Here is a 23,806-nt window from a genome sequence, read left to right as displayed (position 1 = left end):
GTCATAGTACTAGATTACCAACTCTGCCAAGTGCTAAAATGAATCTACTTCTATTTCCAAAAGCATTCGAATATTATTCACATATATCCAACGATTGAAGGAAGTAATTGCAATAATAAACAATGTTCCAATCTAATAAGAAGGGAGAAAAAGAACTTTCCAACACGCAATAAACATAAAAGTACAAGTACCTGGAATCCATGCTGAGATTAGCTCTGCACGCCCTCCATTAGAGCGCATAATTTATTTCTTCCATAATAATTCAATGGTCATCTTGTACAGAATTTGATTCCTCTGCCTAATATGGTTTGATTTATTTAATATATATAGAGTTAGTATCAAACGAGAGTTAGTATCAAAGAAGATCGTTTTCTAAATTGGCTTTCAGAAGAATTGAGGAATAGGGAGCCACATTATAGGAGCTTCCAACCCCCGGAATGCCATCCAGTACAAAGTCATGGGGAGACTCCAGATTGGTGTCCACCTGCATGAGAAATTAGAAAAGCCACAAAGTTTCATTTACGAACTTTGTTTGAAAAATATGCATTAAAATGTGAACTTTAGTTCTACCGAGCTAAATTTCTTGCAGGATGTGTTGTATAATGAGTTTCGAATGGTAGGTTAATAAACATTTTTTTTCCTCGAACTTTTTTAGGTAATGATTTGGTCTATGTATTTTCAAATTTGTAACAATTTAGTTAATAAACTTTAGTTAATAGTAATTTAGTCTATATACTTGACAAGTTGTAATGATTTGGTTGAAAAATATTATTATGATTTAATGAAATTTCTTAGTTGTGTAGACTGATAAATCAATTGGAAATCAATTTTATTATAAATTATAAAGGCCAACTTGTTACGTGATAAAAGTTGAGGCTTAATTTTGATGTGATTTTTCAGACTATATTGTTAAAATTTTAAAATTACATAAACTAAAGAGTTATTTTCAAATATAGAAAAATGATATAAAAAATATAACAAAGTATCGTAACCCATCTACGATTGACCAAAATAGACTACTATTTGTGTCAATGTATGATGAAAAATATTTTGGTATATTTGTAGTTTATCATGGCCTATTACACAAAAATTGTGATGTTTTGTTATATTGTGATCTATCACACAAAGAATGTGATATTTTGTTATATTCGTAAACATTTACAGAATTTTGTTATTTAAAATAGTTTTTCTAAACTGTATCATTGTCAAATAAAGTTCATAAACTGAACTGTTATTTCTATGAAAGGTTAGAGACCAAGAGTGTCTTTTTAACTGTGCATGAATGATTCTTGAGACTTCAATTTTGGGAAAAGTAAAGTAACAAGAAGTTAGAAGCAAGAAATGGCAAGGGAAAAACTAACCACACGAAACCATTTTCGCTTTGTTGGAGGAGAGGGCAACGAAACATTGACAAAATACTCGTGAGCATTGAATGCCAAGTAAACGTCTTCTCCATTATCATCATGAAGCCTGTAAACATCAATCGTCAAAACATAAAACACAAAGGTTCCGCAAAAAGATTGCATGATCATTTTACATTACACGAAGCCAGTTCAAAAAAGATGGGCTAATCAGAACACAAAATTTCATGGACTTATTCCCAGTTAAGTGAGAATGTGAATACATACATACATTATATATCTATCTATATATATATGCATCTGAGAAACCTGTACTGCTAAACGGATTATAGAGTATGATAAAATTACAATGTACAAACAGTTCCTTCAATGAATTCCAAACAAAAGGCTAATAGGCGTTTACAAACAATAAGATGAGCTATGCATCAAAATCTTAACTATTTAATCAGGTGCCAAAGGTTTCTTTCGCTTGGTTTTCACAAGAGGGATGTTCGTTCACAACAAGCTCAGTACTATCCTAGATAGAAATTCTAAGAGAAGTTAATGTTCAATCTCTAAGGTAAGTAATACTCAATCGAGGTTCATGCACGTCCATTATATTGGTTGCTCAGTATGAGCTGAATGAGATGGTAGGGTGCTGATTATGCTGATTCAATAATAAAATCAAAATGGAAATCCTGCTGAAATTCATAACTCGTGCATGATGGAGTTCGCAAAACAAACATGAATTTTCAAGTTTTGCAGAATTGAAGAGTACTTACGTGTAGGCAAGAAATTTACTTTCAGGATTGTCCCAATTGCTTTCGTGCCAAGTTATATCATTCTGAAATGAATCCTCGGTTAATCCCAGGAGGAGCATATTTTGAACGGTTTAAAAAAACGTGAAGAAAAATCACCTTGTTTAGAAAATTTTCCCGGCTAAATAAATGGGGATGCTTCCTTCGAAACTTTATCACTTCAGAGAAAAATCTGAAGTGATCCCTCTTCCGTGCCTCTAACTACAGACCAGAAACATAAATGGTTGTTATATATTCTTTTTATAAGGAACAACTTTTATTGAGAATAAAGGAAAGAGTAAATAGTTATTATATGAACTTCGACTATATACAAGGGCTATGAAAGGTTAGTAACATAACAAACACCTGTTCCCAAAGGAAATGGTTAAGAGCATTATCATGTCCATAGCTATTGTTATTTCCATAACGAGTATGCCCGTACTCATCCCCCATTAACATCATTGGTGTTCCCTGAAAATAAGCAACGAGAAACCAATATTAGTCCCCATTATTTAAATAAGAGGGAAGATAGAACTAACAGAATTCCAACACCACGTTAGAGATATTATAAGAATAAGTACATGCCACCGGAGATGCTAAAAGCTTCACTATGATAAACAGAAACAACTCAAAAATGATTTTTTCCAGGTGTGTAAACGAGTACTCTCTACTCAATCTAACTTTGTAAAAACATCCAGAACTATGAAAGAACTTCGGCGCTCACTATATGATGCATCTATGGCTGAAGGATTTTGGAAATGTTTATACCTGAGATGTCATTAAAGCCAAATGGAAGTTTTTCATTTGCCTTGTGCGCAAAGCTTTAATGCTTGTATCTTCCGTTTCACCTGTCATAAATAGGCATTGAGAAACATGTATATGTATTGAACCTAATGATACCTTATTATTAGTAAATGATGAAGCTGAGTTTGAAACGTGTATGATTCTGTCTCGAAAGGTTTTTTTTCCCATGTGGCAAAGTACATAAGGGTGGACGTAGCTAAACTTAAAAAAATGATTTTTGTCTAAAAAAGTAATCTTGTTGAAAGGTGGTTCCACTTCCAGTTTGCATACCACATTGTTTGGTGGTAATTTTAGGATTTGATAGCCCCCAGAAATGAAGGTGGCAAATCAAGAATATATAGATTGGTTCTTTTCATAAACTAATAATATTGAGAAAAAACACAAAGGTTGATAGCCTGCCGGAAGGTTCTCTCTCCCTTGAAACACAATGGTTGCCCAAATATTTGCTTGGCATTAACTTTCCCGACTCAAATTCATAACTACCATTTGTGATTCGTCTAAACAAAAACCCACAGACTATTATGCCCCTACTAACAAGACCATTCTCGAAACACACATCATTCTCAAATTCATAAAGGTTGTTTCTAACACCTTGTTTTCAAATCACCAAGTGTATTTTCTTGAAGCAATTTGGATATTCTCCACGGAAGTTAATCATAGCAGTGATGCTCACACGAGGTGGAGCATACAACAGATTGTTGGCTGCTTGTAGAGTGAGCCATGATAGAAAATATTTGCATGTCAACAGTCTCAAAATAGTGTGAACATGCAAGAAAATAGCAGGGGTTGATCGCTGTTCAAAGTCCAAGCATGATGCGAAGACTGAGTGCAAGAAGTATGAAAGCACGGAGGCATTTCAAATTTCAAGCAAGAGGCAAATATTGAGTGCAAGAAAGAAGAATGCAAAAGGGTATTTTAACGGCTTCAAGTTGTTTCCTACCTTAATGTAAAGCTTTCCAACATGCAGAAGTTCCTCCCTGAGCTGGAAGACAACCAAGTGGACTATTTTTGCTTTTGACGCCTCCCTATATTTCATCGAAATTTCAACATTCTTTAACCAATTTTCAATTTCTTCCATATTATGCCATCAAGACAAAGGCAAACTTCTTTCATTTAAATCTGGAAGCTTCTTGATGGATGGAATTGTGCTTGTGACTTTCATTGGTCACTACCATCAAATCTCACTTGTTCAATAAAATGTTTATTGGGGAAAGTCAACACTGGACATGGTCCAAATTTATTGGGGAACATTAACACTGGACATGGTCCAAATCTTTGGAAGTTCCTAATATACAGGAAATCTTCTAATTCTTCATGAATCAAGCTTTCCCATCGACCTTCCTATTTCCTGTGCACATTTTAGCTAAAACTTTACTTTAGAACACAGCCTGTTCGAGCAAGGTTGTAGCTCCAAACTTTGCTCTGAGTAATTGATTGTTTAAAGTTCTTGTTTTCAGATTGATTTCGCTCATACTTGGACTTTAAACTGATTATGGCTTTCAGTCTATTAGCCCACTCTGAATGAAAAATTGTCTGCTATGATCCGCGACAGGAAACAGAAATCAAAGTAATAAAATATCAGGCAAATAAAAAGGAAAAATACAATTTTCAAGCAATTTGATGAGGGGACAGGACTCTCCCACGAAACTTGTGTCAAATTCCGCAAAGCCCTGATCCCCCATAACTTGCACCCATTTTTTCGTTCAATGAGTAAAAAAGGGACATTCCCCTGGCCAAAAGAAGACAAAACAGGATGAGGATCTGTAAACCTACGAGGGAAGTGGATCCAGAAAAGGCCTTTCATCTTAGTTAACCAGGAGACGAGAAGAAAACTAACACTCTTTATTACCACTTTCCACTAAATTTTTTGGCAGTATCGTTTATATTTCCCAGCATGTATTCCAAGAAACATACTAGCTTGAACCTTGTGATTGTCGTGATACTCACCAACGACAGGGGAATTTCCCTAAGAAACTCTACTAATGTTCAAATCTAAGTGTTTATAGAAGAGGAAACACGATTCAAAGCAATATTACATTGATCGCTTGGACATACCTTCAAAACCACAATTCCAGCTGAAGTTATCGTTGCATCCATCATTTCCACCTTCACCATTGGCATCATTATGCTACACAAACGAGAAGATAAAGTCAAATGATAGATTTGAAGATCAATGCAAAAGAAAATCGGGACGTGACAACTATACATACCTTGACATTGTAAGAAACTAGATCACGAAGTGTAAATCCATCATGAGCAATAACAAAATTAATACCATGGCAAGGCTTACGCTTATTCACCTGTAGACAAAGTGAAAAGCCTAAACAAGATATTTCGAATAACAAAAATAATACCATGGTAAGCTTATTGATAAAATAAGACAGAAGTTAAGTATTAAATAATTATGAAGATACAGAATGATCTACACAATTAGAACCAACATTTTATTGCAGGGATACAACCAAGGGCCAAGTAACATAGCCAACATTCCACACCGTAATCATATATCACAAAATACAATAGTGGAACAAGAAGCTTCCCAATTTGTCGGTAACCAAAACTATGTACTTAATCTATTCTCACCAAGATTTTTCTCTCTTTCTCTCTCTCTCTAGAGCTACTCTCACCAAGACTAACTTGAAAGAAACACCAAAACTTACTTTGTAAAGATCGGAAGACCCAGCTACTCGAGTTGCAAAGCTTCCCTTCATGCCACAGTCACCCTAATTTAGGAAAAAGTTAAAAAAAAAAAACATTAAGGTATGTTACCATTGGCATTAGCTTTAGAGTTAAAAGGAAGTAATGCTTAATATCGTATCAAATATATATCTTTTCAAAGGTAAGAACAGTCTGTAGGGTAGAGTTAACAACTGGATTTCACATGCATCATATTCAGTGCGGCTAATCCTCTAGAGTAGTATCACTCTGATAGTTTTCAATTAGCATCCTAATACTCAGACAAGTTTCTAAAGGGAGAAATTTGATGTAATATATTGTATATGGGCTATTGTCAGTTACTGAATATTCTACTACGTACTGCAAAGTTAAGACAATTAGGGGTTTCATTGTGCTACCTGTTTATCAAGTTTTTACCATCAGTTAATCACCTACTTATACCACCTTTACTCATAAACCTGAAAATTTGATCAGATTAATATAATTAATATGTAAGGTAGGGTTTTTGGATTTTGAATTTATATGAAAAGAATAAGGTTGTCCAAAAAAAATGGTTTTCTTAAGTTCCTTTCCTGCCCAGCACTTATTAGTGATTATTGGGGTTTAGGGTTTTCTGAACTTAATTTGCATCAGCTATTCATTGTTACACATTCAGCAAGACCTTTATTAAAGAAGAAACTACTGCCTATATCCTGAAATTCAAAATTATATAAGTATTAAGAGCCTCAAATTAAAAATATTATATAATTATGAAAATAAATTCCTCTCCGTGAACTTTTTTTTTAAAGAAGGAAACAAGTCTCTTTATTCATATAGATATAAGATGAAAGAGACTAATGCTCTAAGTACACGAGAGTTACACAAAGAGCATAAAGCATAACTAGGATCAGTAGGTGCACTTAGGCATCTCAACTAGGTTGCACCTCCTAGTAACTTATTTGATCCAACATTGACTCATACAAAAAAAGAGAAAATAAAGAAATAAAATTTGTCCCACTCAACATTACCTTAATAAATTTTCTGATGTCGTCACGGTATATTCCGTTCCATTCAGCCCACCTGCATGAATGAATGTACCAAAAATGGATGGGTGCTTTAATTAAGAAAGGGAGAAATACCTATCATGGTAACCCCAAAGTAAAAATCTCTAATGTGCATTCATAACAAGTAAACTAATCGATGTGGGTTAGTTTTGGCTTGAGCTCTGGGAGTAGACATGTTTTATGGTTTCTCAGACATTTAATCTTAAAATTTGAACGGGAATCCGATGATTCTCACGGTGTTTGGGAAGGATTGTTGAAGCAAGATAATGGTTTTTTGTAAAGTGAGAGATTTCATGTTTGGGCTTTTCCTTTGTATTTCCTTCTCTCTTTCTTCCTTTCAGAATTTTGTTCAAAGATTTGGAGGTTTGATGGGCTTTTTCAATAGTACACAAGCAGTTTTCTTTTTGGTGAGATGGAAGATTTCAGCAAGTCTTCCAGGGCACACAATTCTATTTTTAAATCAAGCTTGAAGCAACTCAGCTGGTCACCTTATCTTGGTGTTTTCCTTTCCATTCATTTTTTAAGCCATTTGTGATTAAGATTTTAGCTGATTTGGGGCTCCTTTTTGAAAGTTTTTTCACTTTGCTTTGTATTTTCTTCTTCTTGTTTTGCTCGGGTGCTAGAGGGTCTTGTCCAGCTCGTTGAATTTTTTTCTGTTCTCTCTTGGTATATGCCTCTTGTACCTTGAGCTTTTGTCTCTTTTATTTATATTAATAAAGAGGCTTGTTTTCGTTTAAAAAAAACAAGTAAACTAATCTAACAAGACAATATTCATTAAACTTTCATATCATTTACAATCATGAACACGTCGGCAAAATAGCTGATGTAGAAGGGTTCAACTAGGCTTTAAAAGATAACTTAAGTTTTGGGGAAAAAAAAACCAATGCTCAATAACATATACAACATGAAAAATAAATAAGAAAATATCACATATTTCATATCATATGTCAGTTATTAATTCATACCTAACTTGTAAGATACCACTAATTTTAAAAGCTTAAGCTTATGAGATAAACGGTTATCAAGCAAACAAAATGCATGCATTTATATTTCGGACATGAAACTCTAACAAAAGGTATATTGAAACTCAAAATACTAATGCAGAGGGAAAGAGGCAGCTACCGATCCCAATTTGGAAATCTTCCTACAAGATAAAGACCTCCACAATCCCAAGGTTCTGCAATTATTTTACATCTTGATAGAATAGCATCTTTAGAAATTGCCTGAAACAATAAAAGATTTAAGTCTTGTGCCATATTCACCTGCCTTGTGCTAAAACAAAATTAAACTGCAAGAGGCAAATATCTCAACAAAAAATTACAGCTATAAGATTAACAGGAAGACCCAATATTCAGTTCAATAATTACAAATTGACAGTGGCAACACGCAAAAGATAGATCAATTATCTCAATGGAAAGGGGCAAAAATACAAATTGGTTTGACAATGAAGAAAGGATATATTAAAAAATTTCAAGACTACAGAAGAATCAAGAATTTGTTGTCCAAAAATTGCATCATTGAGGCCACTATTATATCAATGGCAGAAATCGTGTCAAATTATGACATTTCAATAGCGTAATCTTAAATTTCGGTCTCTATACTTTGGGTTTCATTAAATTTCTGTCTCTGTACTTTCAAATGCCCAAATTTACTCTTCATCTTTTTTATAATCTTAACTTTAATAACTTGAAGTTAATTCTTATCAAAATTTGTTAAATATCAATAATAATTTTTATGCACAACAAGGCACCATGTGATGGAGTTTTAAAATTTGTAAAGCAAATGTTAATACTGATTAATCTTTCAAAAAAAGAAAAAAAAATCAACAATTGATCAACAACCGGATTAAATTTATGCTTTAATGAAAGTGCAAAGATTGATTTTGAAGATTTGAAAACACAAGAACAATATGGAATGAAACTCAGATTACAAGAACAATATGGTACAAAGACTTTGAATATTTAGAAGACCCAACAAATGGAAATCAGTAATAATTGGAGAGAAGAAAACATTGCAAGGATTTAAACACAAGAACTCTTGAACTTCCTTCTTTGATACCATGTTAAATCATCAATTGACCCAGGATACTAGTATGCAAAATTACATGACTGAAATTCTAGAAATTCAAATTTTGAATAACAAAAAAGATAGGAATAGGAAAGAGATTTGAAATTCTATAGAAAGATGATCCTACCTTTTACCAGTTAGAACCCATTTCTCTAGTTTTACAACTAGTGATCTCTATCAAACTCTTAGCTACACACTTATTATACTATCCCTTCATTGACTATAAACTTTCCTGCTAGACTTAAAAAATAGAAACTAAAAACAGGCTACTTTATCGAAAAGACCCAAAAAGAAGTTAAATAGATGCAGCAACGAGTTCTTAGTGCAAAATGTTCTAGTTTCTCTCCTTCCAGATATAGAATAAATGCCATGAATGTAGGTAAACAAAAAAAATCACGAAGACAATTTACATACCCTTATGAGTGGGGGGGCACTAAGTGGAGCACCATCTGTTCCCCGGCAAAGAACACTGGCAAGATCAAATCTAAAACCATCTACATGATATTCGACAACCCTGAAATTGAGTGTCGTGGGATAAAAATAAGCGTTCAGTTACAAGATATCATCTATAACAACTTCCTTTATTATTATTACTACTATTTTGTTTGGATAAGAAACAAAAAATGTATTGATCACACACACAGCGAGTGTGTGTGTTGGTGGGTGGGTGGGGGGGGGGGGGGGATTACAAAAATAATTTGGTACAAGTTCAGAAAAATTAACAAAAACTTGGACTTGTCTTCAAAAAGCTCCCACAAAGGAACCCAAGACACGCGCCCACAAATTTTTTTTGTGACCTTTAGAGCACTACATAATTAGAGTTTCCAAAAGCTTGCGATTCATCTTCTCCCGAAGAAAAATTTTTAAGTCAAGAGCTTTAAAATGTTTCTCCCATCCTCTTCTAGCAGAGTTTTTAAATATTTTTTTGGACGAAAATACCAAAGTGTGATTCCAATAAAACACACTCATCTTCGCCCCCACAATATGGATTAACCAATCGGGGAAATAAAAAATCCACAAACAAGAAGAATTAGAAACAGCAATATGGATTAACCCTTCAAGCAGAGTTCCATTTAAAGAACTAGTAGTTACTAGATTTCTCCACCATAAAACACAGTGAACCCACCAAAGGGAACAAAATAATGATTTCTAAGCTTCCTTGCTTCTTTTCTTGTTAATGTTGAAATTTATGTCCTAAAACTCGTAGTTTGTAGTTTAAAATCATATTCTATTCAATAAAGGTGTTATGGAGGAATTATTAGTGAAATTGAATACTATAATCTTGAATCCAATAAACTAAGGTCCCGAGATTATCTTGAGTAAACTTGAACTTTATGTAAAGACATAAACATGGATCAAGTTTGAGTATATAACTTAAACGGTCTATAATATATGAATAAGGTTGGGCGCCTTATTCTAAGGACACTATGATTGGGCTCACTTTGTAGTTAGTACAAACGATATGATTCTGAATCGCTCATGTGGAGACGTGAAAGTGGAGGCATCCTATGTAAAAAAGAGTTCACATAAGACTGAAACCCTGAAATAGTCACTTTTACGTTATAACACCGTTGACTGTATAAAACTGACTATTTCGATTATTGATGACCTAAGTAACTTAATCTTAATCCTAAGCTAACTATGAGTTCTTGTTCACACGGGATTATTCTAAGACCTGCATAGTTGAGGACAGCTCAACATTGTTGGCCCAATAAGCCTCCCATTGCAAGGGTAAGACTGGGTGGATAGTTGGGGACATAAGGTTCAAGATGAAATTCACTTCTACCCATTATAAAGTTAGTAGATAGGTTGTTTTCTTAAAAACTAAATCCAAGTTTTGAACAAGGGGCCCCACCCTCTCACAATAGGATTTGGTTTATAGGTTGAACCTTAAACCAATTGTTCAATAGTGGATCAGTGGGACTTAAGGAGCAAAATGTAATCTCAAGGGTAAAATGGTATTTTGACCGAGTCGAGATTGCGAACAACCTGTGAAGGATTAACTTACTAATCATGGTTATATCATATGGACACAAATCTATTTATAGTGAGGGGAGTGACCCGTTAGTTAACGAAGGCTCATTAGCTCGGTCTAAAAGAGTTTAGCTAATTAATCTCAGAGGAGCTCATGATCTATAGATCCATTAGGTTTCCTTGTTAGCTCATATGAAATTAACTTAGAACAGTATGTTGGATTAGTTCGAATTAGGTAAGGAGAGAGAAACTGACAAGTATATGTGATATAGCGGTCGATTATTAGTTTAGAGATAAAGCTTTATATTTAATTATGATTTAAATATAATAAATATAAATGTGGATTCATATTTAGAAGCTTGCAAATTATGGAAATGGTCAACGTTGCAAAAAATCAAAGAGTTGACTTTTGAATTTGAAAAGTCAAACTTTGACCAATAATACATTCAAATGTGATTTGAATTTCAGAAAAATGAATGCGGATTCATGCTCGGGAGGTCAGGATGAGTCAAGACGAACAAAATGATAAAAAATCAAAATGTTGACTTTTGACTTTGACTTGAATGGTGAAATCATCATTTTACTCTTTGACTAACTTTTAGTGATGTGAAGGCTCATGGTGATGACACCAAGACCACTAAGAAATAAGGCATTGTTGCATAATTCCACCAACTCATTAGTGAGCTAAGTGGAAGCTCATGGTGATGACACTAAGCCCAATAAGAGTTAATAGAATGTGAGGTTTTGGGTTTTCGTGAGTTTAGGCATGCAATAGTTGCATGTATTTTGTCTATTTAAAGAAGTTTTTTTTTAATGTGTTAAAAACTTTTGGCATTTTAGTTTGTTTATCTTTAAAAATTAAAAAAAAAACTCACCAAAATTCTCCCAACCCTAATCCAATTTTCATCTCTCTCTCTCAAATCTTTCCCTCAGGTCCCACAATCCGATTTTAAGTCCAGAGAATAGCGGGTCAACACTAGTGGTAGTCCAGATCATGTTCGGGTGGAGATTGGTGCGGTACGAGAGCTACAAAGGTATGATTTCTTAAAACCCTAATTTAATTTACTTAGGTAAATACATGTTAATTTCTAATAGGATTAGATGCAATTAGGGTAAATTTGATTCAACTTTCGCCGCACATGTCTACCATATCCATCAGCTAAGCACATCAAATCCAAAGCAGCAGCAATCGAGTTCAACAATGAAGTTTTCCTAATTTCAAGCAGGCATAAAATGTAGTATGTTCATGGTAGAAAATAACACAAAGTTACATGCTTAAAACTATGAGCTGCCTGTATGAGAAAAGTTGTGTCTGTTGCTACTTTCCTGGAGCACCCATTTAAAAAGGAGAAAGAGCTCCTTTGGTTGAACATTCACCAGACCTTTTTGTAGGCAAAGAGCTACCTTTTGAGTTCTTTTTTTGACCATGATGTGTTTCTTGCAGTGACTAGGTGTAAATTGTGACCTTTCTTTCACTCTTATAGCTTGTCTAATCTTTTGTTGGGTTGGGTAAGTCTTTTTAATTCCTTGAGATGGAAGTTATTTCCCCATTCTTTTGTTTCATATATATCGATAAAAAAATTATTGTCAAAAACAATAAAATGGTAACAAAAGGTTATGCATACAAAATCATATTTGCAGAAAACTGAAAAGCATGTTTCACAGTCTAACTGGTCGATTTCTTCCAAAAAAAGGTAAAAGTTTTGGAGGAAGCTAGTGTGAAGTCCATACCAGTGTCTTAAGCTTTCAAGAATTAGTTCCATCACCACGGGATGATTACAGTTCAAGGTGTTACCTGCAATTAAAGGAAATCGTGTAACTAAGAGTTACTCACAGGTTATTGACATTTTAAAACAAATAATGTTTATCTCGTTTCGGGCCTTTCTCTTTTGTTTTTCTTTGGTAATTTTCATATACTTTTATAAAGAAGGGTATTTTTTTTATCCACTCCACAAAGGGAGCTTGTTTTATTCAATATGTTGTAACTTTACAGCCATCAATGGTTGAAAATTGTTTCTTGTTACAAAATTCTTGAAAAAAAGAGATATATTTGAATTATATATTTTTTAAATTTAGAATTATCCGACTATGGCAGCCCCTCTATCAACTTAAAAGCATCTTGGACTGACTACATACAGTTAGCTAGGCAATAACTTAACTAGCCAACAAACGATATAATAATGGCAATATATCCTAACTAATCTATAAGCATTAATTGCCAGGAACAATTCTCCTCCCCCACCCCTAAAATTAAATCTCCTCTTTGAGCAAGTAGATAAGGTATTTTCTTTTATAAGAAACAAACATTTCATTGATAAAATGAAATAAGGGGAAACCCCAAGTACCTAAAGGTGATTACAAAAAGAGCGCCAATTGGCAACTAAGACCGATAAACTAAAGTTCTTAAAAAGGTGCCAAATTTTGCACCAATAAAAAGCCATGGACAATACCATGTCAAAAAAATAACTAAAAGATGAAAAAAGAGTCTTGAAAAAGATGTCTATTACGCATGCCCCATGAAGTCCAAAAGAAAGCCCAAAGAACAGCCAGTCAAATAACCTTCTTGCAACCAATAATAGGTGGCCCACAGAGAGTTGAAGATGTCCGAAATGTCATTGGACAAAGCAGTAGACCAACAAAAAACCTCCAAAATGAGATTCCAAAATTGTCAAGCAAAAGGACAATGAATTAAAAGATGAGCATGGGATTCAACATTAGCACAACACATAATGCACCAAGGAGAAAGAGACATATAAGGCATACGACGTTGGAGACGACCGGCAGTATTTATAGCTTTATGACTAAGCTCCAAAAGAAAAATTTTAATTTTCTTCGGAAAGTGATCCATCCAAATGATCGAATAAAAACTCCTTTCAGAAGGATTGAGAGCACTTGTCAAGTCATCAATCATAGATTTCACAGTAAACATAGATGAGGAGTCAATAGTCCATCTTCAAGAATCAGGCACCATACAAATTCTGCTAGAAGCAAAATAGTAGACAAAGATACTCATTCCTGAATTTCACAATCAGTAAAACTACGTCTAAAGTGCAAGTCCCGAGTCTCAAAATCAGCAAGCCACGCTTCAGCAACAAAAGTACAAGAGAGACGCAAAAGAGGAAAAATCATAGTGAGGATACCACAAGCATGCCATCGATCTTTTCCATAAAGAGATAGTGTCACCCGTACCAAGACAATTTTGAGTCCTAGAAAATATAAGGTTAGCAGTCTGGCAGATGGAGCTCCACGGGGATTTCAATGACCTTCTAACAATAGTCACCCAAACACAAGAGGGATAATAATACTTAGCCACAATGAGCAAACGCCACAAAGCATCCTGCTCACGTAAAAACCTCCAGATTCACTTTGCCAAAAGGGCAGAATTTCGATGACGAAAATTGCCAATGCCAAGACGACGAAGAAGCGTAGGGCGCTGAGTAATAATAATTAACTTTATGGATACCATTTTCATCACATGAACAATCCAAAAAAAAATCAAGCATAAGTTTTTCCAAACAATTAATCACATAATTAGAGGCATGAAAAAGAGAAAGGTAATAAGTAGGCTAGCTTGATGATGACTACCCTTGGAGATGTAAGCATATTTCCAATTATGGAGTTTTTGTTGGAACTTCTCAGTAATAGGTTGCCAGAAAATCATCGATTTAGAGTTACCACCAAGGGGAAGGCCAAAATAATAAGCTGGTCATTGTCCCTTCTTACACCCAGAAACAATCACCATCAAATCCAGAACATCATCAAAGATATGAATGCCAAGAAGCTCACTTTTAAAGAGATCAATAGATAAACCAGAAGCTTGTTCAAAGACATGAATAACCTCAAACAAGCATGTAAGGGCAGCACAGTGGAAAAGAACAAATTGTCGTCAGCAAATTGCAAGTGATTCAGAATAAAACTTGAAGCACCAATGGGGTGGCTGGCTATCAAATTTTTTGATAGACTATGGTCCAACAGATGACTTAAGCAATCGCCAACCAATATAAAAAGAAAAGGAGAAAGAGATCGCCTTGTCTGATGCCGCGAGTACAGATTATTTTACCACGAGGTCTACCTTAATAATAATGGAAAAAATTGCACTAGAGACACATCCATGAATCCACTTACGCCAAAGCCTTTAGCCTGGAAAATTGCATCTAAAAAGTCCCAATTGACCGTATCAAAAGCTTTTCAAGATCAAGTTTAATAATCACACCTTTCTTGGTCTCATGAACCAATCATCCACCAATTCATTAACCATAAGGGATGCATCCAGAATCTCTCTATTTACAACAAAAGCAAGCCGATTTAAAGCAATGGTAGGGGAAGAACCTGTTTCAATCAATTCAATAAGACCCGAGCAATAATCTTTAAGCACATGGGATGAGACTGATCGGTCGATAATCAAAGACCATTCTAGCATCCAATTTCTTGGGAATGACACAAACATAGATTTCATTTAGAGAGGCATTGATAATTCCGAAGTCAAAAAAATCATGGAACATATTCATAATGTCATCGTTTAAAGTAGTTCAGAAAAACTTTAAAAACTCTGTTGTAAATCCATCAGGACCAGAAGACTTATTGGCACCAAGAGAAGAGATACCCAAGTATCTAAGGTATGGCTAATTTGTAGGAGCCCTGTAATGTATTTCTTTGAATACAAGCAGGATACCTTGTAAGAATGCTAAACAATGTCCACGCTAAATACATTCCACAGGGGATTTTCCATGCGATAACCAATATGAATTAAAACAGTCTTACTTCCCGTTTGAACATTTTCCATGAACTTATGTCCCTAATGGAAATACTGTATTTCTGTCATTGCAATGTAGAAAATGAAAGCTCAACCGCAACCTTTATGAAGAAATATGATAGAACTAACTAAAATAACCAGGAGAGAAATGGGAGCCTTCACTGCCTCTCTAGAATGCTGTCCTAACTGTTCCATTCCCCAGCTAAAAGTATGCCCATCCAGGCATCCACCTAACTCATTTACCATCCTATCTTGCATGATCATTTAAGAAACTCAGTCCGCCCATTCTCCAAGAATTAGTGAAATACTAGGAGGCCTGGGACTAAAATCGCTCATGAAGTGGAAATGCAAAGAAAGCTACTATAGTTAGTTTCAAAACTGAGCTTAAGAATGTAAATTGAAGAGACAGAGTTATGCATTCAGGGTAAAGCTTTTGTTTGTATAAGCATAATCTAAGAGAAACTAATTTACCGCAGCCAGAGAAGTTAAAATATTGACCATTATTCTTCAGGTCCAACATGTAATAAACCTACAAAAGAAGTTAATGAGAAATTTAAAAGTTTTGAGCATACCATTTACTGTCCATAGAAATTAGTAAGATTGCCCAAGCTAATATATGCAAACTTGTAAACTTACTTAAAGAGATTAGTACAACACCTTATTATCAATGCCACGAAATGAAGTGATATAAGGAATTACATCATCGGCCTCATTAGTATGGTTGTACACAACATCCAAAATGACCTGCAACAAGAAAAAAACCTCACTCCACAATAAAATGAAGAAAATTTTTTGTTAGAAAATAGTGGGCTTAGGTCACGTTGAAAGCCCAAAGGTAGTTAAGATTTACTTTGCCCTAATTTTTTATTATTTTAGTAAGGCTCGTGTTGCCCATAAATACTTCTCCCTTTGTACCTTTATTATCATAAGAAAATAATAAGAAATATCAGTATCGGTTTTTCTCCCTGTATTAGGGTTTCCATGTAAATTCATGTTTGTTCTACGTCTCTACTTTCAATAAAAATTTATTTCAATAAAAATATAAATATATATATATATGGAAAGTTAGCCCAAACAAAGTGACTGAGCTGAATCTGATGAACAATCCCATCTATCATCTATGTGTAAGCAAATGATTAAATACATGATTTACCTCTATCCCAGCAGCATGCAAGGCTTTAACCATTTGTTTAAATTCCAGCGAAGCATTAAGAGGTCCTCCACCAGCACTAGCATATCGACTCATTGGAGCAAAAAAGTTGATTGTGGAGTAGCCCCACGTATTGATCTTTAAGAAACAGTAAGCATACAGGCCAAGTTAAAAAGAAAGCGACAATGGAATATAAAGTCCACTTTTGATACAAAGATTACATACAAATTTTATTCAGCGGACATATTTATAAACCATAAAAAATAAATTATATGTATTTGTGAGATTTTTAATCATCACAAAAACGAAGTACGAATAAAGACACGATGGGCCTCACTCACAAAGACATGAAAGAGGAACAAATTATTTTAGGCGTTTGGGTATTAGGATTTGCAATTTAAATTGAGCCACCAGTCTTAATCTTTTTGGTTTTTAGAAGGGATTAAGTTCATCAGCATCATTGAAATTTTCTTTCACCAAAATTATCTGAGAATCAACATTTCAAGTACAAAATTTCCTCTTATCTCTATAGTCATGACACCTACAATAACCAAAGAGCCAATTTTCCATGCTTCTGGCACCAGTACAACGAAGAGGGTGGTATAAGACCTCTGATCAAAGCATTCACAACAAAGCTAATGACGATGTTCAGTAACAGTCAATAAAAGATAATCAAGTTATTGCATAAAATTTACCATATGATCCCTGGGGTTTGGATGCCTCTGAAACTCTAACTCATCAAACTCAAAGACAGGCAATAGTTCAACTGCATTGACACCAAGCTCCAGCAGATGTGGAATCTTAAAAATCAAAAAGGTCAAAGAGTAGCTTTATATAGATCTCTATAGAAAGGGAATTGCAAAAGAGGCAACGAAAAATGTGAACTACTAGTCAATTTTCAATGCATCAAATGGAAATGAATCACTTCCTCTGTAGATTCAGAGTCTTACCATTTGATTAACCAAAGGCAATCATTAACAAAGAGATTTTCTGTTGGAAGTGATGGTATAAAAACAGGAAATGAGAAACTATTTCACTGTTAATCTTCAACAAATACAATTTTCAGCTTATGTTTATCTATGACAGAGGCAAAAAATATAAGAAATAATAATAAAAAGGGCTATATATTCTGTCACCCATAAAAGAAGTTAGAATGTAAACTGTATCAGCCAAAATAAATCAACCACACTGAGCTATGCTAAAAAAAGAAGAAAACAATAGAAGTGATGATCTAAGAAGCATGGATACAGATAAGAGACACGGATACAACACGATACGGACACAGCGACATGCCATATTTTATATTTTATAAATCAAAGACACAACACAGCAAAAACACATTTATTGAAATATAATTTTTTAAAATATATATTATTTTTATAGTAAAAGAATATCCAATGTAAATGGGTTGATACATCTATATGCTTTAAAACTTAGCTTGATGTATTTCACACTAAAAAAAGTGATCGTTCTTGTCATATATGCGTCTTTTTAGTATGCTCAACAAGTGTTCTACGCATGTCTAATACATTGGTTGCACTAACAAGTGTCCGATACATGTCCAACAAGTGTCAGAGTGTCCAAGTGGCCAACACGTGTCAGACAAGGAGACACTAGCCAAACTAAAGTGTATGTACTTCTTAGGTGATGATATTGATAATAAGGAGGATAGGATTATCTAGTCTAATGCCATGTTTGCCAAGTCTCCAGAAGCTGTGGTTCGAAAGGGATCAGGAGAGTTTCAAGGGGATTGAGTGAAGCACAGGGGAAATTTTAGGAACTGATGAAAGCTTTTTCTTCTTCTTGGTGTTTCCTTTCCATGAAATTTTGTAATTGTGTCCTCTTGGATATCTTTGCCAATTGGGAGGCCTTTTTGTAACCATTTGGATGTGTGGGTAGATATCTCCTCTTCTTTTCTAATTTTTCTTTGGGCAATATAATTTACGTTTCCTATTTAAAAGATAAAATACTATGCCACAAAGACAACCCTCCCATTCCAAGAGGTGTGGAAGGTCTACATTTACAACGTTAAAGATAGAAGTCATTTACATCATCCTAAAAGCTTCTGCAATGTTATGTGCACAATAGTCATTCCTTCCCTAGGTTGTAGTCAGATATTAGTATTATAGAGAATGTAGTGCAGTAAATCAGTACACCATTGCTAAGCTATCTCTACTAAAAACAGATACAAGCAGAATTAATGTATGTGCCATCATTATACTTTCATCACAGTTCTTGCAAAGTTAAAACTAGTGATGATGAAGAAAAAAAAATAGAGATGATCATGGCACTAAGATTTAACATAATAATTCCTACCTTTTCTATAACACCCAGGTAACTTCCCCGTGTGCTTGAAGGCAAGCCACTAGATTCATCAGCTGTAAATCCACGGACATTCATTTCATATATTACAAGATCTTTCTGCATATAAGTTTGAATACATAGTATGTCAAAGTTTAAAACTAAAATATAAATATTCTTAAGAAAAATAAAATCGTGTTGGATAAGCAATGAAACAATTCACAGGCAGTAATTTCTTTTGTTGGAAAATCTAACACTTTTCTTTGTAGATGAACGTGTTCTCATTAATGAAAAAAGACTATAGTCCAAAATAATAAATCTCTAATTATATGACAAATATAGGAGACAACTGAGGAACACATGCCAAAAAGAAGAAAAGCATTCAACCAAGAATCACAAAAGACTTGAATAAAGATTTCCAAAAGAAGATAATTCTCGTTGAGATAAATGATAGTAAGGAGGCCGAAGAAAAAAAAAGGATAGAGAGAGGAGGAGAACAAATGGACTTAAAAACCGCAGGGACAAAAAAATTACTAAAGCTTACGAATGTTGGTAATCAATTACTATATTTGGTGTAATTCTCAACCTCTTGGTTTGATATTCCTCGACATTATGGTTTTTCTCATAAAAAGGAGGCTGTGATCGCAGATTGCTGGTGTGCTAATAGTCTATCCTGGAATTTGGGTCTTAAAAGACAGGTCCTAGATAGAGAGATGGGTGACATGGTGGCGTTGCTGGAAATTCTTAATTCTTGGACTACTCTTGATTGCCTGGATCGCCTTAAATGTAGGATTGGTGCCTCTGGTACGTTTCATACTAAATCGACTTTTCTGAATAGTGTTAAAAGGCCCCTAGCCCCACCCTTCCTCTGGTTAGCCTTGTGTGGAAGCTTAAAACCCTAAAAAGGTGAAGTTCTTTTTTTGGTCCCTTGCCTATAGACGTTTAATTACTCACGATATACTTCAAAGGAAGCTTAAGGGGACAGCCCTCTCCCCTTCTATCTACTGCATGTGTGGGAAAAACGATGAAACTCTTGACCACCTCTTTCTCCACTGATTTTGCTGGCAAGGGATGGTCCCTTTCGTTTGAGATTTTTGGTTTGGCTTGCTTCCTTCCTAAAAAGATTGACGACTGGATGATGGAAGGCCTTGATTTTCCTGTCTATGGTGGTAAAGGCAAAATTTTATGGAAATGTGCTTCCTGCTCCTTCCTTTGGTGCTTATGGAAGGAAAGAAATAGCAGAATTTTTTAAGATAAGTGTGATTTTTTTTGGATGGTCGTCAACACATGGCCTCTTGGTGGTGTAGGAAATACACCAAATTCTTTTGTAATTATGGCCTTTTAACAATTGGAAAACTCTTCTTCAGTAGGGTTTTCTTTTTTTTCTTATTCTCAACCCCTCATCATTAGGTTGTTCTCCCCTTTGTTTTGATTGAAAATATATATTTCTTTCAGTGGGTGATATATATAATTCGTCGACAAATGTGTTAATGCATTAATTCAGGTAAAAGATATGCCCTCAACATTAACACACACACACACAAAAAAAAAAAAAACAAACACTTCTACCTCTGGTATATTAGGAAGCTTATAGTCATTTCCCCAATCAAAAGGCAAGCTATCAAAATCATAAGTCCCAAGAAAACCAGTGGACTTATTTTCACCCCCGAAGTATCGGCGACCTTCAACAAACTTGGCGTAAGGATCTAAAAGCACAGTGCCAGCATCATACCGATGCCCATGATGCCAACCTTGAGGACCATCAATCCTATAGCCATATAGGACATTTTTCCGTCGTAAGTCCTGCTCAAAGTGCACTATCAAAATTGTAAAACATGTGCACTGGATCATTTTCTTAATGACTAAACCAAACAGAGACAAACTCAAACAAAGGTTTATGAGATCTATCTAACTGACCAACATCAAAACAGAAAATTATATAACTACTTCAGTGTTAGGTGATCAAATAAAAGGACTGAGATGCATGCCCTCTAAATTACCTCCACTCCCCAAATAATGACAATAATATTTAAAGGAGGAAAACTGGTGTGTGATTGTGTGTTTCAAACTCTTCGACAGGTGATTGATTAATGTTTAGGCAAGTATTATACCAACACCAAACCTATTGACAACAAATCGTTCAGCTTATAAGTGACTTTATTTATTTACATCTTAAAAGCAGCACGTGTACCATTAACAAATATGAAAGTTTAAGAGCATGCAAAGCGCAATGGAACTACAGGACTCTGAATACCACATTGATGCCACATGATAAATGAAGTACAAGAAAATTTTGAATATCAAGTCCTTGAAACAAATATCTAGACTATATTCCATAACTCTATTCAACAATCAGGCTGTATCAAACAGTCAAAAATAAAAGGATGGTGTTTGTAGAAGCAATCCAATTACCAAAGCCAATCAATATGCTAAAACCTGCAAGAATTAAGGAAGATGAGGGCTTTCCTTGTACAGGATAGGAAATGGACTATGGAGAATAATAAGGGTACACTTTGAAACCAATTAGTCAAAACCACAAGCTAGGAAACTAATCAGATTCTCAAATACATATGAAATTTGATTTTGATAATCCAAGTCATGTCCAACCATGCTTGCATAAGCGAGTCCATTGGTTTTATTCCCTTACCCTCTAAAAAACGACTCAAATGAACTTAGAAAGAGTGAAACAACAACACTAGAAAAATTAATCAATATATTTTTTTCTGGCCAACCTGGATGCAAATGTGCCAAATGTCTCCTGTTCTATTGTCATCAGGGTCCAATTTGAACTCCAGCATTCCATCATCAATCCTGAAAGGGATAATGTCAACACCAAAAGCTTGAAGTTGAATGAATGAACAGGAAAAAGACGGGTGTGTGGAAAGGTGGGATGCTGACATTACTACTAAACTGCAGTCACACAAGTACTCAAAAAGATAACATCAACCACCATGAGAGAGAGAGAGAGAGAGAGGGATTTGAGATTTGATGCAAATATTATGTGGAAGATTGAGGTAGAGGCCATTTCAATTGGTATAACTTTTGTATCACAAGTGTCACAACCTCTCAACCCCAAGCAAGCCAGTGGAAGTTGTCCATGGATGATAAATATCTAATACATGTTACAAGTTGATATCTTAATAAATGCATTCCTACCACATCCAAATTTAAAGCAAAACGTTTATAGCCGGGATTTTAATTCCATTACATAGCAAGTTAGAAACACACCTCCCATCAAGTGATAAACAAAGGGTGACAGATGTAGCATGCTGTGAGAAAATTGCAAAATTGATCCCATTGTCAACTTCTGAAACACCCAAGGGAAATGCTTGGCCTGGGAATATTTTCAACATTGGACCAGTGTCCAAATTTTCAGGAGCTTCTTGCTGATGTTTGAAACAGAGAACATGTGCCATGTTAAATGGACGGTGCTGATAACATTCATTGCCAGGTAACATGATATATTTGGCTTAGATAAAACCAAAAACAGATAGCAACTTCTAGTCTAACCATATCCATATAAAGGGATCTTACATTATTACATAAAATGAAAATGAAAATTGAAAACACGTCCTCATTTCTCTCACTATCAATCTTGGCATACAATGAATTTACTATCATAATGGTATGTCATTTGCCATAGGAAAGTAGTTAAAGAAGTAAAGACGTAGTAACTTCATAATTTAAGAACAAGGAACGGCTTAATAACTAGCATTCATGGAGATCCACTAACTATAATGATGTTCCGCAAACATCTAAAAATTGGATATCCCATATTCACCTTCCAATGCCCAAAGATGCAGCTGTGGCTATAGTTCAGATTATTGTTTTGTTTTTTAACTAATTCTCATCCCAAAATCTTTTGTAATCATCCGTGATGACTTTTCTCAATAGTATGAGAGATTTTTTCATGTGCAAGCATCCTTTCATTCTCCCTACAATAAATTTATGATGAAACTAAAAAACAAACACATCCATGAGGAATAAGTACGAACCTCCAGCACACGATCTTGATCACGACTACTTAATGCACTTACAGTCCAAAGTTTGACTCCTCCCTGCTTTGTCTAACCTATGCAGAAAAGTTCAACCAAGTCACTCGCAAACACAAAAACATTGATCACAAGCTGAAACTGCGGATATCGCCATACCTCACTAAAAATCTCCCGGCTGTCGCTACTGCTGCTTCCTGGCACTAGCTTCACTTGCCGCTTCAATCTAATCAAACGAACAAGGAAAATGAAGTCAAAACGACAAAAAGAAACATCCTATGAGCCTCACGTAATCAATGGAACTCCATATCACTTAGGACGGCATTGTAGACAGCTCCAATTCCGATTCAAGAATCAAATAAAGTTACGCTACCGGAAGTGAAGGGAATGAGTAGCTCCAGTGCAGGACGACGGAAGGAGAGGAAAATGAAGAGTAGTTGAATAATGGTGGAGAGGCAGAGAGCGGATCATCGCGGATCTTCAAAGGTGAAAGGTGATGAGATTAGTGAGAAACTGGGGGTGAAAGAGTGATGAAGTTGAAGATGATTGCATGTAGTTCGTTAGAGAAAAAAATGGAAAATGGTGAAGGTTATTGTTGTTGGAAATCGGAATTTTACCGATTTGGAAACTCGAGCGCGGCAATGAAACGGGATGCTTTTTCATGTTGCCCACGTGAATGAACGGACCGTATGGATCGCCTAACTTGATTTTTCCTTCTTCGCTCTCCATACGTGATTACCTTAGGATTAGCTTTGCTTTGCTTGTTCTTTTTCTTATAAATATCTAACTTCTATGGATTCTTTTGGGAAAAATGTCTACCACTAACAGTTTTTACTTATTTTATTTACACATGAATTTTTATTGATTTATTAAATATTTATTACATGGACTTTGCTTAGATGATAACCG

General features: G+C 34.9%; 1 protein-coding gene across 2 annotated transcripts; it reads right to left on the bottom strand.

Annotated features, from left to right (window-relative positions):
- Positions 1-53: 53 nt before the first annotated feature.
- On the bottom strand, positions 54-23,547 carry LOC101209348 (isoamylase 3, chloroplastic). Of its 2 annotated transcripts, none has more exons than XM_011654263.2 (24): positions 23,271-23,547; positions 23,057-23,123; positions 22,901-22,972; positions 22,134-22,291; positions 21,638-21,716; positions 20,475-20,708; positions 18,921-19,025; positions 17,300-17,404; positions 16,608-16,742; positions 16,112-16,198; positions 15,926-15,983; positions 12,433-12,496; positions 9,142-9,241; positions 7,783-7,883; positions 6,625-6,676; positions 5,602-5,664; positions 5,152-5,241; positions 4,997-5,069; positions 2,906-2,985; positions 2,504-2,608; positions 2,258-2,359; positions 2,123-2,184; positions 1,362-1,470; positions 54-484 (listed from the first exon to the last, which is right to left on the bottom strand). In XM_011654263.2, exons 1-24 carry the CDS (start codon positions 23,366-23,368, stop codon positions 356-358), a joined length of 2,328 nt encoding a protein of 775 aa, XP_011652565.1. In that variant the 5' UTR covers positions 23,369-23,547; the 3' UTR covers positions 54-355. The 2 variants fall into 2 exon arrangements, with proteins under 2 accessions (XP_011652565.1, XP_011652566.1); XM_011654264.2 differs by having other exon boundaries at positions 22,901-22,977; positions 23,271-23,546.
- Between the last annotated feature and the right edge of the window lie 259 nt (positions 23,548-23,806).

This window comes from Cucumis sativus, chromosome 3 (genome assembly GCF_000004075.3).
Source record: "Cucumis sativus cultivar 9930 chromosome 3, Cucumber_9930_V3, whole genome shotgun sequence".
NCBI classification, from domain to species: Eukaryota; Viridiplantae; Streptophyta; class Magnoliopsida; order Cucurbitales; family Cucurbitaceae; genus Cucumis; species Cucumis sativus.
Note: the sequence above shows the minus strand (reverse complement) of the source record. Positions and strands in the feature narration are given on the sequence as shown.